Source organism: Pseudonaja textilis, chromosome Z, assembly GCF_049901715.1.
Source record: "Pseudonaja textilis isolate UNSWEBS1 chromosome Z, rPseTex1.2, whole genome shotgun sequence".
NCBI classification, from domain to species: Eukaryota; Metazoa; Chordata; class Lepidosauria; order Squamata; family Elapidae; genus Pseudonaja; species Pseudonaja textilis.
Genome location: NC_142008.1, coordinates 128740141 through 128757985, shown reverse-complemented (window position 1 = coordinate 128757985; position 17845 = coordinate 128740141). Strand labels below are relative to the sequence as shown.

Sequence of the window (17845 nt, the reverse complement as noted above, 5' to 3'; positions counted from 1 at the left end):
GGGTGTGTATGAGTGTCTCTGACAATGCTTTGAGCTCTAAGCACATAGCACTTATAAGCAGTATCCTGAATGGCGGGAAGAGAGCTTCCTATAATCTTCTCGGCTGTCCTTACCACTCTCTGAATGGACTTTCTCTCTGAGGCACTGCTGCCACCAAACCAAACTGTGATGTAGTTTGTTAAAATGCACTCAATCATGCCTCTGTAAAGAGTGGCCAGAACAGGAGAAAGATGTGCTCTCCTCATCCAACCCAGGAAAGGCAGATAACATGGTTGGGTACAGAAGGCAGCCTGAAGATCAAAGCGGAATTGAAGCATTTATTGGGGTAGGTGGGGAGTTGGATTCAAAGGCTGCCCCATCTATAAAGTCCCTTTGGGTGACCTTAGACCAGTCCTTCATTCTCTTAGTCCTGGTCCACCTCAGAGGGTTGTTGTGCAAATAAAACTGGAAAGCAGAAGCCTCTTTTGGATGAAAAATGATTAAAAACAGCAACATAGCTTGTCTAAGGAGTCAGGATGCATTGAGGAGTAGTGGTTAGAGCACGCTTCCCAGCCTGATGCCGTTCCAAGACTCCAACTTTCATAATTCCCAGCAAGGCCGCTTCCACTCATTTCAGATTAAGAGTTGGAAGGGACCTTGTAGGTCATCTAGTCCAACCCTCTGCCCAAGCAGGAGACCCTACATCATTTCTGTCAAATGGCAATCCAAGCTCTTCTTGAAAGTCTAAAGTGATGATGCTCCCACAACTTCCGAAAGCAACTTCTGTTCCATTGATTGATCGTTCTCACTGTCATTATATTTGCATTAGCATAAGGTGGAGGAAAACCGGCCCGATCAATAGGAAGCCCAGATTTAGATGCGAACGCGGGTGACCTTGAGCTGCCCATCCTAATCTATTTCAGAAGGACGTGAGGTTCGTGCCTTGCGGGCGGAGGGTCCGGCTAGGGCAGATTGTGTACCTTTGTATATGTGTGTAATAACACTACCCCGTGTGATCACGTGACCACCTTGAAGAAAGGCGTGGGAGAATTCCCCGGCCGCCACTCGACCTTTTCCTTTGGCGATCGTGAAACCTAGGATAACCCGCCCTTTCCCTTTCCCGATTGGCTAAGCTTCACCCAAAGTTTGTTTACCGAGCCGCACCGCCTCTCGCTCCCTTGTCCAAATCCAGCAGTCGATTGGTTCATCCTCCTGACTACCTTAACCACCTTCCATTCTGATTGGCCGAGCTTTCTCCCGTCGGTGGCGGGTGGGAAACAGCGTTTCCTTTTTTTAATCCTCGCCCTTCCATTTCTTCTTCTTCTTCTTTTTCTTCTTCTCTTCCTCCATTTGATTGGCTTCTGCCTTTAGACATCCCGCCTCCCTTCACTCTGTTCGCGTGGCCATTGGGCGTTGCTGTCGCCAGTTCTGAACAGATCCCTTTCGTCGCTCTGTTCACACCCCACGGCGTTAAGGCAGCGCGAACCAATCCGATCGAAGGGGCGGGGCCCGGGAATCGCCGGCTATTATTCGGGACGGGGGGTCATTCACTCAATTAAAGCGGAGGCGCCGCCAGGTGAGCGACTCGCGGTGCGGGCGGCGCTTATATAACGGGAGATTCCTCCCCGCTTGCAGAAGGAAAGGCTGGGAGGAAGTGAGCGGGGGGGAGTCTTATGGCCCGGGAAGGGCGGATAATGGTTGGCGGCATCTTAGGACTCGGAACCCCTCCACCCCGGCTTGTCGCTGCTAGGCCACGGATAGCCTGGAATGCAAACCGATAGTTTCTGAGAATACGCAGAGTGCCTGTCTAATTGGGCTTAGCGAATCTTGGGAGGAGAGTGGGGGGTGCATGGAGGAGGAGGGAGGACGCTTTCGCCGCAGGGCAGCCTTTCTGCCCGTTTTGTAATAAGCGCTTTCTGTGTTCTGTCTCAGGTGCTTCGCGCGTGGTACTTGCTTTCTAAGTTTTGCAACAACCTTGGAAGGTAGGCCAGTATTGCTTAGAAAGCAAGGACCATGTGCAGGGGAAAGTGGCAAATACTCATCTTTTTCCCTCCCTCCCTCTCCCCCTCAGTCCTCTCCCTCCCTCCCTCGTCCCTCCCTCCCTCTCCCACCTGTCCTCTGTCCCTCCTTCCTCCCTAATTCCCCTCTCCCTCCCTCCCCTTCTCTCCCTCCCCCCCTCTCTGTGTGATAAGGCATAGATAAAATGGAAATGATGCCATACTCTAGATAAATTCCTATACATTTTATACACTTTTGACACACCTTCATGTACTGAATCCAGATCCTGAAAGCAGGTTTCTGGCTACCTTTATTTTTTAAACCAAACACATCAATAGTGCTTAGATATGGGAGATGTCCTTCTAATATCCTTCAATACTAAATTGTGGAGAATTTCAGGCTGTAGATTCAGTAACACAACCAACAAATGCCTTGGGATGTTTCCCCTTTTTCCTGGTATTATTTGGAAATCTTGGATTGCAACTTTCTTAGCAAATGTGACAAGTGAATATTTGTATTTGGACAGTTATTGTCTAATAGTTCCAGTTCAAAGTTTAGAAAGTTATCCTAGTAAGTAGAATGTTCTCAGAGCCAATTTGATTTACTGTGCTATTAAAATTAACCAATAAAGGAGAATTTTTGTAGCTCTGGGTTGAAACAAGTGGTCCTTGGTGGCCTCTGAAGTTGATTGTTTTCTTGTAGATGTTTCACTACCCAAACTACATAACATCATCAGTGTTAGTGTTGATGTTATTTGATATTGGGTAATGAAGAAACTTCTGCAACAAAACAGCCAGGCTCAGAGAACACCAAGGATCTCTCATTGGACAATATTGTCAGGTTTATGCATCTTTTCTTGTGGGAAAACCCCCATCCCATTTCAGTTTAATGACATTTATACTCCTTAAGGAAACGTCTGCAAGATTTACATCCTTATTGAGAAGAAGCTGGATTCAGATTATAAGATTGTGATTAGGCTAAAACGAGTGTCTGAAACGAATTTTTAGGTTTAGAAGTAAAGAATTCCAGTGGAATGGAAAAGCAGACATTAGAAAGAAGGTGTGACTCTGGGCAAAATGTGGAATTGTAGAGGCTGATATATATGTGGAATATTCTAATGGGATGTTCCAAAGGAATATCTTTCCTTGGTCATGCTTCTGATCCCATTACTTTCTATACACTGTATATATGGCATGTGTGTCGAATGTTTGTGGCATTTTTGCTCCCTTGGAGGGAAAAAAATTCACAAGGCTTTTTATTTTGCCCTGATTTGCTCACAGGAATGGGGAATCTACCCCACTGTAGCACAAGGATGCAAAATGATTGATTGGTTGATGGTTGATTGGTTTATTTGTACATAAATCCAAAGGAGGAATAGCAGCTCCCTTTGACGGTAGGGGAGAGTGCCTTGAGGGTTAACGTATGTCTTAGAATCCATCCTGCCACTGAATGAAATCTTCAGAGAAGGGATTCCAATTAAGCCCTTTTCCTTCGTCTCTTCCATGACGTCCATCATGAAAGCCATGTGTGCACGGGAATGTCTTGGCCTGAGGCTGCCTTCACGTAGGTTTATTTCCTCATCTAGGTCTCCTCTTAGATTTATGCATGCTGCTCAGGGAGCAGTGGAGTCGAGAAAGCATCCGGCACTTTGGTCAGTTTTCCCTTTGCCTCTTTATGCATTTCAGAAGCTGAATTGGATCCTGTGGCTTACCAGCCCTGTTATAAAATGACACGAGATGTGGGCCTGGATGACGAGCTTCCAGACTGGGCAGGAGCCAAGGAGTTCTACCAGAAATACGATCCCAAGGATGTTATTGGCAGGTGAGGCTAGTAGAATGGCTTGGAAGGGTGAAAATACCTCAAATTTATTTTTCCTTGCTGGGACGTTAGCGTTTCTGGAAAATTGATTTTTTTTCTGCACATCCTTTGCTCATTCTGCTCACAGAGGAGTAAGCAGTGTAGTCCGGCGATGTATACATAAGCAGACTGGACAGGAGTTTGCAGTAAAGATTATTGAGGTAACCCCAGAACGCATGACCCCCCAGCAGCTGGAAGAAGTCCGCTTATCAACCAGCAAAGAGATTGCCATCCTGCACCAGGTCTCCGGTCACCCTTACATCAGTGAGTGTGGCCGTCCTCTCAGCATCCCTGTCTCTCTCTCTCTCTCTCTCTCTCCCTGTCCTGCAAATTTATTTCATTTATTTGCTTTCTATCCTGCCTTTTATTACTTTTTAGATAATAACATACATAATACAGGTAGTTCTCGAATTACAGCACTTCATTTAGTGACCGTTCAAAGTTACAAAAGGCCCCGAAACAAGTGACTTATGACCATATTTTTTGCACTTGCCACTTCTGTAGCCTCCCTACGGTCATGTGATCAAAATTCAGATTTGACAATCTGGCACATACGTATGGCGGTTCCAGTGTCCTGGGGTCACCTTTTGCAACTTTCTGACAGGCAGGGTGGTCAATGGGAAAGCCAGATTCACTTAACAACCGGGTTACTAACTTAACAACTGTAATTATTCATTTAACAACCATGGCAAGAAAGGTGGTAAAATAGGGCAAAATTCACTTAAGAAATTATGTTCACTTAGAGACCTACATTTTGAACTCAATAGTGGTTGTATATCAAGAATTGACTGTACTCCTTACTCCTGCTATTTCCCCCCACCCCCCAACAACAATCCTGTGAGATGGGTAGGGCTGAGAGAAAATGACTTGGGCAAAGCTACCCAATCAGAATTCATGCCTAAGGCGGGTTTAGAACTCACAGTGTCCTGGTGATTGGCCCAAAATTACCCAACTGGCTTTCATGTCTAAGGCGGGAGTAGAACTCCCAATCCCCGGTGATTGGCACAAAGTCATTCAGCCAGCTTTCATGCCAAAGGAGGAACCAGAACTCATAGTCTCCTGTGAGTCTCCTGGTTTCTAGTCTGGTGCAGGTAGACCAACCTGGGTTTGTCAGTGAACGTCCTTTTTTAATTCTTCCCCATCCATTCCATTTTTGCTGGTGTAATTCCTGCCTGAGTGAGGCTTCCCCTCTCTTCTGATGAATTAATTATGACTTGATTAATAAAGAGACAAAATAAGTAAAACAAAACCCTCCCCCTTCCAAATAGCTCATTTTCAAAAATAGCTGGTTCTTGTTCTTTTTTCTTTCTGTTTCTAAAATCACAACTGTTGGGAGTCTGATCCTGCACAGTTCTGTATTGTATCAACAATTTCTGCCAACTCCTTAATTGTTGGTGCAGTGGGTAGCATCCTACAAAGAGATTGTGCTGGTTTTAAGAGGTTGATTCGTGGATTCTATTTACACAGCTTTCTGAATGTGCTGTGCTTCATCGTTGCCTTATATATTTATTAACTGAGCACTGTTGGGAAAATCTGGGTACAAATTTATCAGCTAAAGAAATAAAAACTTAAGCATTAAACAAAAGCAAAGATTGGTCTCAGGACCGCTGCTGCTATTGAACATCCCTTAATGGAATGGGTTTTGGGTTTTTTTGCTCTTTCTAGCATTTTTGTTGGTTTCCAACAACAACCACCCATTTGGGAGAAATGATTTACCTAATGACCATGTGATTTGCTTAATGTCCATAGTGACTTGTAAAGAGATCATGTCAGCAATCATAAAATCAAATCAGGCCACATGGTTACCAGCTTACCAAAATTCTGGGCTCAATTGCGGTCATTCATTGAGGACTACCTGTCTTTGCCTTCTGCCATTAGATACAAGTGACATTTTATAAACACTGAAGCTATTATGATGTAAGTGACAATTCTCCTTTTTCTCCAGTAACTCTTATAGATTCCTATGAGACATCCACCTTCATGTTCTTAGTCTTTGATTTGTAAGTAAAAACATTTGAAAATGGGTGGGAAATAAAATGATATGCTAGCTGGGAAATTCTATGAAATAAAATGACATGCTGGCTGGGGAATTCTGGGAATTGAAGTCCACATAAAGCTGCCAGCATAACCCTATATTAAATTGTAATTATGAGAAAGAGAGCCATACACTAAATTAAATAAATAAATACAAGAGAGAGAACGTTCTGCTTTCAGACTCTAATTTTCCTTGCAGAATGAGACGTGGTGAACTTTTTGACTACCTTACCGAGAAAGTAACCATTGGTGAAAAGGAGACCAGGTAAACCCGAAAGCCTACTGTTGGGCTTAGATAAGTGGAAAATTCTCACCGCCTTATTTAGTGAGCCCTCCTCCTTGCTATTTTGTGAAGGGCTTCAAGACCTGGCCCTTGCAACCACATGTTGCCTTCCTTCAGGTGCATCATGCGAGCCCTCCTGGAGGCTGTGAGCTACCTTCATGAGAACCACATCGTCCATCGAGACCTCAAACCGGAGAACATCCTCATGAACGATGATCTCAGCATCAAACTGTCCGATTTCGGCTTCTCCTGCCATTTGAAGCCAGGAGAGAAACTCCGTGGTGAGGCGGGGGTTTCGTCCAGTGGCGTATCTTTGGGGAGGTGAAGACATTGCAGGGAGGCCTTTCCAACTGCCCCATGGAGCAGCCTTCTGTTAAGCCATAGGGCAGGCAGGAAAGCTCAGCTCATCGCTTCGGTGGGCGTCTTTTTGTAGGCTATTCAGTCCACCTCCCTTGTTCTGAAAAGATCTCCCAATCTGCGTTTCTCTGAAGTTCTCTGAATTTGTGACTGTTCCCTGCAGAGTTATGTGGTACCCCAGGCTATCTAGCACCAGAGATATTGAAATGTTCCATGGATGAGACTCACCCTGGTTATGGAAAGGAGGTGGACCTGTAAGTTATGCTTAAGGAATGGGATGGGGGTCAGGGAACCTTCCTCAACTTGCTTAGCATTAGGTATTCTGGACTACGATTGTTCTTACTTGCCAGCCAAAGCGGAGTAGGGCATTCGAAAATAATTCCTCCTTTGTGTTCCTTAGTTGTTTTCTTGCAGACGTCTCATTACCCAACAAAGTGACATCATCAGTGCTAGAAGGGAATGGAGTTTGCTCTCTGTTTATATACCAGTGGCTTGTCCTGTCAGGGTGGTTGGGAGTGTTTTTGATGGTTCCTTGATTAGACTGTTGTTTACTGTTTGATTGTACTGATGATTAGTTGGGTAATGAAATATCTGCAAGAAAACAACCAAGCTCAGAGAGCACCAAGGACTCCACAGTCCAACCCTGAGTTACAAATATTCTCTACTATTAATCTCCTCCTTCCCTCCAGCTGGGCCTGCGGCGTCATCTTTTTCACCCTCCTAGCTGGATCTCCTCCCTTCTGGCACCGCAAACAGATGTTGATGCTTCGGATGATCATGGAAGGCCGGTATCACTTTGGTTCTCCAGAGTGGGATGACCGATCCGACACAGTCAAGGATTTGGTAAGAAGACAGCAGCATCATTGCCTCGGGGTGGAGGAGGGGGGGTAATGGAGAGAAATGAAAAGGCTGCAGCTCTTTCAAGTTGGAGCTTGTTAAACTGGAGGGGACTTTGCCAACCCAAACTCTGCAGGAGGGATCCCCCAATCTGTTGGCAACCAGACTGCGTGAGTGGCTAACCAGTTAAGCACTTCCCTCCCGCTCGTTCTAGCGCTGTTGTGGTGTGTGTCACACTGGTGTTAGCATTGCGGTGAGCATTGCATGCCCACACCTGTTTGCATAGCGCACACGCTCGCAGCCCAGTTCATACGCTCTTGCAGCCCCGTTCATGTGGTCTTGTGCTGCCCTGCTTGTGTGCGCACATGAATGCTCCTGCCCCTCCGCCCTGGGATACAACCCAGAAAGGTTGGAGAACTCTGCTCTACAGGGCAATCCTAAACTTGTGACTGGCCACTTTTTGATGTTTTGAAGTTTTGATGTGATGGATTTCAAAGACCAGTCATTGTGCAGGGTGCCAAGATGTCTAACTGCATGGGCAGCGTTTATTACATTTATAGGGTTTTTGCAAGAAGACAAAGGCAACATAGATACAGCATCTGGATTGGAGAATAGATCACACATGGGTGAAAGCTCCCATCCACATTGATGCAACCTCCCAACCAATCCTTAAGACTAGTGGTGATGTTAGTAAATGAGATCACCTATATGTCTGAAAAGTCCGGGGCTTTCCACCTTCACCAAGATATAGGAAATGAGATCATGCAAGTAGCCAAAGGTTTTAGACTGCAGTTTGCTGCTAGCGCTAGCGCCATCTATTAGGATCTCAGTAGCTACTACAATGATGCCCACCTCCAGGTACTTAGATCCCGGTCTGAAGTACCAAGGCCACCTCCCAACCCTCCGGTGGTCATGTGACAGCATTCGGTCACTTGGCAACCAGCCAAATTAATGGCTATTTGCATTGTCCCAAGGTCACATGACCACATTTGACGAAGTTTTTTTGCCAAATCCCAGCATTTACTTCCGTTTTTTTGGCAAAAACAGCCATGGGTTTGCATTACGACCATTACGCTTTAGGACTTCCTCAAAAAGGGGGTTCAGTTATGCACTTTATGACTGTCATGACGTATGACTCTAATGGGATGGCTTCATTTTGGTTGTAACTCGAAGACTATTTTTTGGAGCTCATGCTGGCCTGCCTAGCTTGACAGGCAGAACTGGGGTGGGGCGGGGCTGGGGGAATCAAATCAATACAGGTTTAAAGCATCACATTGCTTCTCAGTCCGCCCTTTCCATATCAGAATCCATCCGCAGGCCTCTCTTCCCCGAATGCTTCTTAGGAATCCCTTCCCCGTTTTTTCCTTCGGCAGATCTGCCGACTGTTGAAAGTAGATCCCGCCGAAAGGTTGAGTGCTGTGGAGGCGCTGCAGCACCCCTTTTTCCAGAGCTATGGAAAGGAGCAGCGACATTTCAGTCCCTTCCATAAATTCAGGGTAAGTGGCACATTCTTATTTAATTACAAATAAACAAAACATTTGTTCATTTAAGCCATTTTTATCCCATTCTTCATTCCCAAAAGGGCTTGTGTCAGGAGTTGTATTGACTGCAAAACAGATGTTTTTAAACGTTCCAGAATCCAAATGAAATGGTTTTGGGTCGAAGTTAAAGCCAAACAGGGCTTCTTTTGAGGATGACTGCTTTTAACTTCCTGTCCTGCTAGACAGCACCAACTGACTAGTGCTGCCCTTGGTGGATCCTTGGCCTCTCCGCCTGTGATCTTTTGTGATCTTACGGGAGGAGGTGCCTCCTTTTCTAATGCTTGCTTATGGATCTCCTTGCCTTCTTCTCTCCGCCTCGTGGCCTGTTGTGACGTCTTCCTCTTTTCCCCACGGCAGGTGATTGTGTGGACAGTTCGGGCATCCATCCGCATCTACTCCAACTACCGTCGGGTGCGCCCGGTCACGAAGGAGCTGCTGCTGTGCGACCCTTATGCCCTCAAGGGGGTGCGCAAGCTGATTGACGCTTGTGCCTTCCGAATCTATGGCCACTGGGTCAAGAAGGGTGAGCAACAGAACCGGGCTGCCCTCTTTGAAAACGTCCCAAAGGCCATCCAGCTGGTCCTGCTAAACACAGAAGGAGAGGAGGCCGCATCCTCAGCCGTGGAAGACCCTCTCCTCTAGAGGCCGCCTAGCCCCTGTGAAACAGGAGGGGGGTGAGTGGCACAAAACTGAACCTCCTCCTTGCCCCATTGGGAGAGGACAGCCAATGGTTAGAGTCCTCCTTTGGGTTCCTTGTGCACGAAAGAGACCGACTTTCTAGGGAACAGGAACTTGGGAAACCTTGAATTTTGGATGGATGGGACAGGATTCGCTATTTATCCCTGGAAGGTTGTTCTGGGTGTGGGTAGGGTTGATGTCACACCAGTGGTGTTGGTCCAAAGTGGGGGGACTGGGGAGAGCAATGTGCCCTGACGTGGCCCTTTGCACAGTAAGGAAGCGGGGTCTCGTCTGTCCCTGGAGTCCCTTCTGCTGAGGGAACAATCTGGGTCTTTAGATTCGGTCAGTATTGGAGATCAGCCGTGGGATCACGTTTTGCATCTCTCCTCCTTACTGCAATCAAGTGATGAACGTTGCCTTGTTGCCGAACTGTTTGTTGCTTCTTGTTTTTGCCATCCCCCACCTTACGATTGTCTAAAACTATAATAAAAGTGAAATGAGCAGCAGTCTTCAGACTTGGGCCTCCTTTTCATGGCGAGATTCGGAAGAGGAATTCATAGTAATTTCTGCTGAAACAGGAGCCCTGCCAGACCCATCGTGGTCTGCCCCAGGTCCCAGAAATTCCCAAGCACTGTGCCCGAAGTGGAAGGAACGATGCACCTGGAATTTGGCATATCCCAGGAAAAAAATGTTTAGGCTACAATGACAGAGTGGGCAGGCTGGGGAAAATCCCAAGTTCTTTGTGGAGTCTAGTTGGCACAGCCATATTCCAGGCAAAGCTTTTAATGAAAGAAATGTATCTCTTTACCCAGCCATGTTACATTATGTTGGTCAGCTGAAGGCACCAGGCTCCCCAGAATCTTTCCAAAACCGGAATGTATTTATTTATATCCTGCCTATCTTGTGTAACTCAAGGAAGCATAGATAACACTCTTACTTCCCATTTCTTTCACAAGAACCACACTGCGAGGTAAGTTGGGCTAAAAGTGTGTGAGCCACCCAAAGCTACTCAAAGCCTCTTTTCCTGCCTGAAAGGAGAGTAGAATTCAAGTTTGTGATCAGAGTTGAGCCCACAGTTTATATTGCTAAGTGAGAAATTTGCTATGTGAGTTTTACCCCATTTTACAACTTTTCTTGCCATATTTGTTAATTGAATCATTGCAGGGGTTAAATTAGTAACACAGTGGTTAAGTGAATCCGGCTTTCCTATTGACTTTGCTTGTCAGAAGGTGGCACAAGGAGATCACGTAACCCCAAGATACTGCAACCGTCATAAATGTGATTCAGCTGCCAAGCATCCAAATATAAATCATGTGACTATGGGGATGCTGCAACGGTCATAAGTGTGAAAAACGGTCATACATTTTTTTTCAGTGCCATTGTAACTTCACACGGTCACTGAATGAAGTGTTATAAGTTGGGGACTACCTGTACACACCACACCACCAAACTGACTCTCTAGTGTTTTTTAAAAATAATTAAATATGGGAACTAATCAAATTGGAATGACTTGATTAATTTGGTTTCATTAAATCCTTAAAAGTGTTCCTCAACTTACAACCATTCGTTTAGTGATTGTTCAGAAGCACTGAAAATGACTTTTGAACAGGTTTCACACTTACGACCGCTACAGCATCCTCATGGTTAGGTGATCAAAATTCAGACGCTTGCCAACTGGCATGTACTTTTGACATTTGCAGCATCTACGGTTCATGTGGTCACCATTTGTAACCTTCCCAGCTAGCTTCCAACAAACAAAACCAATGGGGGAAAGCCAGTTTCACTTAACAACTGTGGCAAACAAAGGACATAAAAGGGGCCAAAACTCACAACAACTTCCTTAGCAACAAATTTTGGACTCAGCTGTGGACATAAGTGGAGGACGACATATATTCAGTCTCAGATTATCCTTTGACCTTAATAATGCTGCTACTTTTGACCCAGAAAAAAGTAACAAACAATAGACAATATTTTAACCATACTTTAATATAACATCATTGGCTTCATGCAACCGTTCCTACTATGACCATATCTCAAAAGGGATTTTCTGTAAAGCCTTAGCACATTTTCAAAAGCCTTTCAGAAATCCATTTGCTCCTTGTATTTTAATTTGTCATTGTTCTCTTGGTCTTTGGATAACCTCTTTGTGCAGAAGCCTCGGAAATGAAGAAGCAACCCTTGGACAGAATATGGGCCTCCTGCACCCCAACCTTTCTAGCCTGCTTACTTCTTGCTTGCTTGCTTACTTCTTCTTGGCCTTGGCAACCCCCTTGCTGGCAGCAGAACCTTTCTCTAGCTGGATCAGCTTGGCGTTAAACTGGTCCTCTGTGACTTTTAGACGCTGATCGATGGAAAGGCGCAGCTGGGTTAACTCCTGGTTGAGTTGTGAGACGATGAAGTCCCGCAGGGCAGCCGTGGGACCTATAAATGGGTGAAGCAAAGTAAATTGTAATTCTAATAAAGAGCTGTGGTGGCACAGCAGTTAAAATGAGTATTGCAGGCTAATTCTGCTGACTGCCAGGAGTTCGATCCTGACCGGCTCAAGGTTGACTTAGCCTTCCACCTTCCGAGGTAGGTAAAATGAGGAAACAGATTGTGGGAGGTAATATGCTGACTTTGTAAACTGCTTAGAGAGGGCTGTAAAGCACGGTGAAGTGGTATATAAGTCTAAGTGCTATTTTTACTGCTAATAAGCAACCCAAGAGAGAAGCACTGCAATCAGCCACTCAGATTTCAGGTCCCGCACTGCCAAAAATCATGTATTTGTTAGCATTTATAATTTACAAGATAGAGAACTATTATCTCCCTCTTGAGGCCAAAAGAGAGCGGCTATTAATGGCAAAGGGACAAACTAGGGAGCTGTGGATTGTTCGCCTCCGGAACCCCCACACCACACCAACTCCAAGCGCCACGCCTCTGAAGCCTTCCACTTACTTTCTGCAGGGCCCCCCGTTTCCTCTGCTTCCTCTTGCAAAGGAGACAGTCCCTTTTCTGTACTCTCAGCCATAGATTCTGTAAGAAACAGGATGATCAGATAATGCTCTCTTTATTTTTAATCCCATTATTTTACATGACTGGTTGACGTAAGCTGACTCATTTTAGGTAAACCAAGCTTGGGAGGAAGGGTTATTAAGAAGTTTTGGGCCCTTCGAAGTCCTGCAAATTTTGCCCCTGAAAGGAAGAAAGGCCACAATCGCAGCATACCCACCTGGCACACCCGAGGTCCAAGACTATCTCCAATCTGAAAGCCTCTTTCAGAAAAAAGAGAACTCAAATATAGGCTGGCCAATGGCCTAAGCCCATGCCATGCAATTTTATATTTTTCCAGATCCAACCCATTGTGGGACATGTATTACTGAGGTGTTTTCAATCTTGGCAACTTGAAGACAGATGGACTTCAACTCCCAGAAAGCTAAGCTGGCTGGGGAATTCTGGAAGTTGAAGTCCACCCGTCTTTAAGTTGCCAAGGTTGAGAAACACTATTAGTTTATCAGACTTCTTCACTGTTATCCCCTGGACTACAGTGCCCAGTCCTTGAGTTGTCTGAGGATTGGTAGGCCAGCCACATTTTCTAATCTGATTATCACTTGCTTTAGCTTGATTTGACCAGAGGAAGGTTTCCCAACCTGCTCGATTCCTTTTTTTCATTCTCTCAACTAAAAAAAAGGAGCGGATCAATGTAAAGTAGACCTCAAAAATGAGTTGCAAAAGAATTTCAGCCCTTCTCCATACTCACCTTCCTCTTTGGGCTCTGGTTCAGGCATCCCAACATAAGTGAATGAGATGTCCAGCCGCACCTATTGATTTAAAGTACAATCAGGGTTGTAAGCCCAGAGAGATGGACCGATATTTCTATTTCACCTTCTTGAGCCTCTATGTTGGGATACTCCCTTCATAAAGATGCTGCTCCATCTCGTGGCAATAAAATTCTCAGGAGTAGTCAAATGATGTCAGAGGTCACATTTTATAATTGGATTGTTTTCCAGAGGGGGATGCTCTTCCTTTGCCATTGCAGGAAATTGGCAAGGGGACACTAGCCCTTCCCTACAACTGCCTGGGCTGAAGGAAGTCAGCCTTACCTGTGGGGTGAAAGCATATTTGTAAAGTTTGTAGTGACGGAAGTAAGTGTTAATCATGTAGTCGGTTAGGAGCACCAGCTGGTCCTGGCTGAAGAGATCGATGCTGAAGGGGGGTCTCTGAGAAAGAGAGAAGGAAAGCAGCCATAGAGCCACTGCAAGGAGATACGAAGAGAGGAAGGCTTTCTGCAGGGGCTTCATTCAAAGCAAACCACAGGTAATTCTCAACTTATGACCACGATTCAGCCCCAAATTTCTGTTGTTAGGTAAGAGAGTTGTTAAGTGAATTTAGTCCCATTTTACGACTTCTTTTGCCACAGTTTTAAGTGAATCACTGCAGTTGTTAAGTATCTGGCTTCCCCATGGACTTTACTTGTAAAAGATTGCAAAAGGGGATCACATGACCCCCGGGACCACTACAACCATCATAAATAGGAGGCAGTTGCTAAGCATCTGAATTTTTATCATGTGACCATAGGGATGCTGCAACGGTTGTGGAAAAATGGTCATAAATCACTTTTTTCAGTGCCAATATAATTTTGAACAGTCACTAAATGAACTGTTGTAAGTTGAGTACTACCTGTATGTGGAGAAGGCAACATAAAACCACTTTTGGCCTGGCCTGCCTGGTATTTAGGCACTCACCCGAATGGAGTGGCAGAATATGAGTTCAGAGAAATATTTATAGCATTCCTCCATATTGGGCAGTGGTGTTTCTACACAAAAATAACATGGAAAGCATAAGTGAAAGATCCACATTAGCCTCTTTCCTTTCTACCCCTCCTCCTTTCTGGTTCTAACCTCCCCCTGCTGCCCTGTTCCACAATATCACTGTCTTTGGTGGGGCCCTTTTTTCCTTCCGCTTCTATTCTTACTCACAGAGACATTTTCTCAAGATTCTGCCCTCATAACAACAAAGGCAAATGTAGCACATGGAACTGGCAATACCATAGCCAGGCTGAGACAAACAGGGTCAGGCCAAACTGCACAAACTTAATATGACTTGGACATTTGCAACGATTATTTTCTCCCATATCTATCACACAGCCTATTGCACTATTAAAACTAAGTAAATAAATATGTTACTTAAAACCTTGGGACTGAAGCAGTGTGAAAACCCAAATACGCAAGTAATGAAATACAGTTTCCATCTTCTTCCCTCATGTTTCTCCATTCCTACCACTTTCCTTTTTTCTGTCTTTCTCAATGTCCAGTTTCTTACCCACACAGGCCTCGTGCACATCCTTCACAATTGAGAAGAACGTAGCAGTTTGTTCCCGGTTGAAGCCCTGCTCCTGGCTGAACTGGATGGTGTAGAAGTACAAATCTAACAAAATAGCAGAGCGAGGATTTGATTCAAAATCCTTCAGATCAAAGAGGTCAGAGAGGAGCCTGCAGAAAGTAGGGGAAATGTGACAGCTTGAACAACCATTTACCATAACCATTTGCTATTTTCATTGATAATAGTCTTTTTAAAAAGGTTCTATGTCTATGAAAAGGCTGGTAGGCTTATTTGGTCAGGACTGACATAATTTCATCTTGGTTTCTTCTGGGTTTAATTGAATCCAGTTTAAAGTCTCAATGCCACTGTTCCAAAATAATAAATGTACACTTTTTATACTGCGATTATCTCCTCTGTTAAAATGAGGGGAGGGAGATAAATCTATTTATTTTGCCACATTATTCTGGGATTCTCAAATAAATCTTTTTTGCAAGATACTTAATGCTAGAGAACAACTACACATTTATTGTATATGAATACCCTTCTGGTTGTGCTACAGATGAAAAATGGTTTTATTAGTCACTAGACCGGCAATGAATTTATTGACATCTTCATTCTGTGCACTTCTCACTTTTTTGTGCACTTTTGTTCTACAAAGAGATTAAGAAAGCCAGTCATGAAATGTTTTATAATCTTAAACTTCCATCACCTTTTCAGTTCATCAGTTGTTTCAGCATTATTGATGAGGTCCATGGAATGAACATCTAAATATTTCCTGAAACATCACAAAAAAAAGAAAAGAGAAAAACTAAGGTTGCTACTGTAACACAATTTTTATTTTATTTCTAGAGGTGTGATCTTGCACAGGTTTTCTTAAAAATAAGGTCCAAAAGTTTAAAGTTGCTTGCACTGGATAAAGGATGTCAGCCAGAAATTCAAGGAAACTTTCTCATGGATCAACATGCAACTGGCTCTTAGACAGAAACTTTAATAACTTTTCCGAATCTCAAGAATGAAAAACTACTTACCATATACATATGTTTGCCTTATGTGGCTTGGGCTGAAAGAAAAAGGTCAGTTTTAGATACATTTTCTGATTGTGTGATGTTTAGTCCACAATAAGGTTAGTTCATTGTTTACTAAAAGCATCAGCAGTACAAATTGCTACATTTTATTGGTAGAACTCGAGATTTAATTCACACACTCATTATGGTTTATAAACCATGTTTCATTTGATAAACTTTATCATTTAATAGATTGCAATAAAGAATTGTATACTATAACCATTAGCTTATATATATCTTCACCTTTGTAGTGATTAATTATATTTGCACATATATTCAGACATCTACTAAGAAGCAGCATGTGACTTGTAGCATTACAGTTTATTCAGCAAGCCATAGTTTAAAAAAGAATGATGTGTCAATTCCGCTATAAGGAGATGTGTTCAAGTTTACTTGGTGGATATCTAGCCACTCAGATTTCAAATATTTCCATCATGTTTCCTACTGCAATGCACTATATTAATTTTATTACTGTATGCCAAATTACATATATCTGGTAATTCCAATATAGATAATCCTTGATTTTGAACAGTTCATTTAGTAACTGTACAAAATTACAACAGCACTGAAAAAAGTGATTTATGACCCCTTTTTCACACAACCATTGCAGCATCCCCACGGTCATGTGATTGAAATTCAGATCCTTGGCAACTGGCTTCTATTAATGACGGCTGTAATGTCCTGGGGTCATGTGATCAGCTTTTGTGACTTTCTGACAAGCGAAATCAATGGGGAAACCAGATTCACTTAACAAAGTTGTTACTAACTTAACAAATGCAGTGATTCACTGAACAACTGTGACAAGAACAGTCATAAAGTGGAGCAAAATGTACTTAAATCTCTCGCTTAGCAACAGAAATCTTGAGCTCTATTGTAGTCATAAATCGAGGACTAGCTTTACTGGATTTCTTCACTGGATAATCATAAAGACAAGAGTGACCCAATGACATCAAAGGCTGTGAAAACAACTTTTCATTATCTTCAGCCCCAATTATTTCCTTTTAAGTAAGGCATAACCTAAACATCCAAAGAATTGACACAAGTTTTTCTATTTTTAGCTTAAGCTCTCTCCAAGATATGATTTTTCTCCTCTTTGATGGAGGTCCATGTAGCCAACGGGTGCACGGCAGGCAGACGTTCAACAGGTAAAACTTCTCAGCGATTCCGGATCTGTTGAATATTCATGTTTGTTCCTCAAATGCTACAACGTTCTCCGCCGAGGGGATAATTTATCCAAGACAGCAATTATAACTATTAATATTAATTTCACGTCTATTTTACCAGCTGGAGGCTCTCCGGTCCCATTTCGGCTAGTTAGGGGGCGAGGCGTGGGGAAAAGCACGCGTTGCCATGGCAATCCCTACTTCGGCCTCTCAGGGCTCCATCAGTAGCTGTACAATCAGAACGAGATATGCTAGGCAGGAGGCGGGACGAGCAAACGCTACGCCAATCGCAGACATTTTCATTGGGGGGAAAACTAAACGGAAGACTTCCAATAGAGATAGAATATAATAACAAAATAAAGTAGCAAAAATCCAGAATGCCAAGGAGAAGAAACCATTTATTTGTCTATCTTACATAGAATTATTCTCTTAACACTTGATAGTCAAATCACCTCTTGCTACCTACATGGAAAACTTAACTTCCTCTCACTCAAAGTCAACAGAATGGTTGTCTCTACATTTTCTGTTTCTATCTTAATATCAATAGAAAGAAAGAGCCAATACGCCAGCTTAGCTATGGTAACAATATCTTCTTCCAACGTCGGATCTTCTGCGCTTTACCCAATCGCCTTCTTGTCCCCTCCCTTTCTCCCAACCAAATCCAGAATAATAATCCCGCCCACTTTTCTACTGTCGTCGAAGAAGTGGAGCATTGGTCGCCTAGCTAACACGAGCGTCCGCGTCTGCGCACTGTGC

The 17845-nt window shown here is 43.9% G+C and overlaps 2 protein-coding genes across 7 annotated transcripts in view; one reads left to right on the top strand and one right to left on the bottom strand.

Annotated features, from left to right (window-relative positions):
- Positions 1-1265: 1265 nt before the first annotated feature.
- Positions 1266-10079, top strand: PHKG2 (phosphorylase kinase catalytic subunit gamma 2). Of its 4 annotated transcripts, XM_087918273.1 has the most exons (11): positions 1636-1961; positions 3499-3540; positions 3663-3798; positions 3923-4098; positions 5780-5834; positions 6068-6133; positions 6269-6432; positions 6672-6762; positions 7198-7351; positions 8719-8841; positions 9244-10079. In XM_087918273.1, the coding sequence occupies exons 2-11, from the start codon at positions 3501-3503 to the stop codon at positions 9526-9528; spliced, it is 1290 nt and encodes a 429-aa protein (XP_087774399.1). In that variant the 5' UTR covers positions 1636-1961; positions 3499-3500; the 3' UTR covers positions 9529-10079. The 4 variants fall into 4 exon arrangements, with proteins under 4 accessions (XP_087774400.1, XP_026567772.1, XP_087774399.1 ...); XM_087918274.1 differs by lacking the exons at positions 1636-1961; positions 3499-3540 and adding an exon at positions 1266-1555; XM_026711987.2 differs by lacking the exons at positions 1636-1961; positions 3499-3540 and adding an exon at positions 1529-1633.
- A 1452-nt stretch (positions 10080-11531) lies between these two features.
- CFAP119 (cilia and flagella associated protein 119) overlaps positions 11532-17845 on the bottom strand; it is a 6400-nt gene continuing 86 nt past the window's right edge. Inside the window, exons 1-9 of one of the 3 annotated variants that reach the window (XM_087918276.1) lie at positions 17773-17845; positions 15891-15922; positions 15572-15637; positions 14863-15032; positions 14286-14356; positions 13644-13760; positions 13301-13361; positions 12499-12576; positions 11532-11985 (exon numbers count right to left, since the gene is read on the bottom strand). The exon at positions 17773-17845 is cut by the window's right edge and continues 86 nt beyond it. In XM_087918276.1, coding sequence (XP_087774402.1) covers positions 11807-11985; positions 12499-12576; positions 13301-13361; positions 13644-13760; positions 14286-14356; positions 14863-15032; positions 15572-15637; positions 15891-15922; positions 17773-17845 — 847 coding nt within the window. In that variant the 3' untranslated portion in view covers positions 11532-11806. Of the gene's footprint in view, positions 11986-12498; positions 12577-13300; positions 13362-13643; positions 13761-14285; positions 14357-14862; positions 15033-15571; positions 15638-15890; positions 15923-17207; positions 17336-17555 lie in introns of those variants that run through there. The other 2 variants (XM_087918277.1, XM_026711971.2) reach the window with 2 other exon arrangements.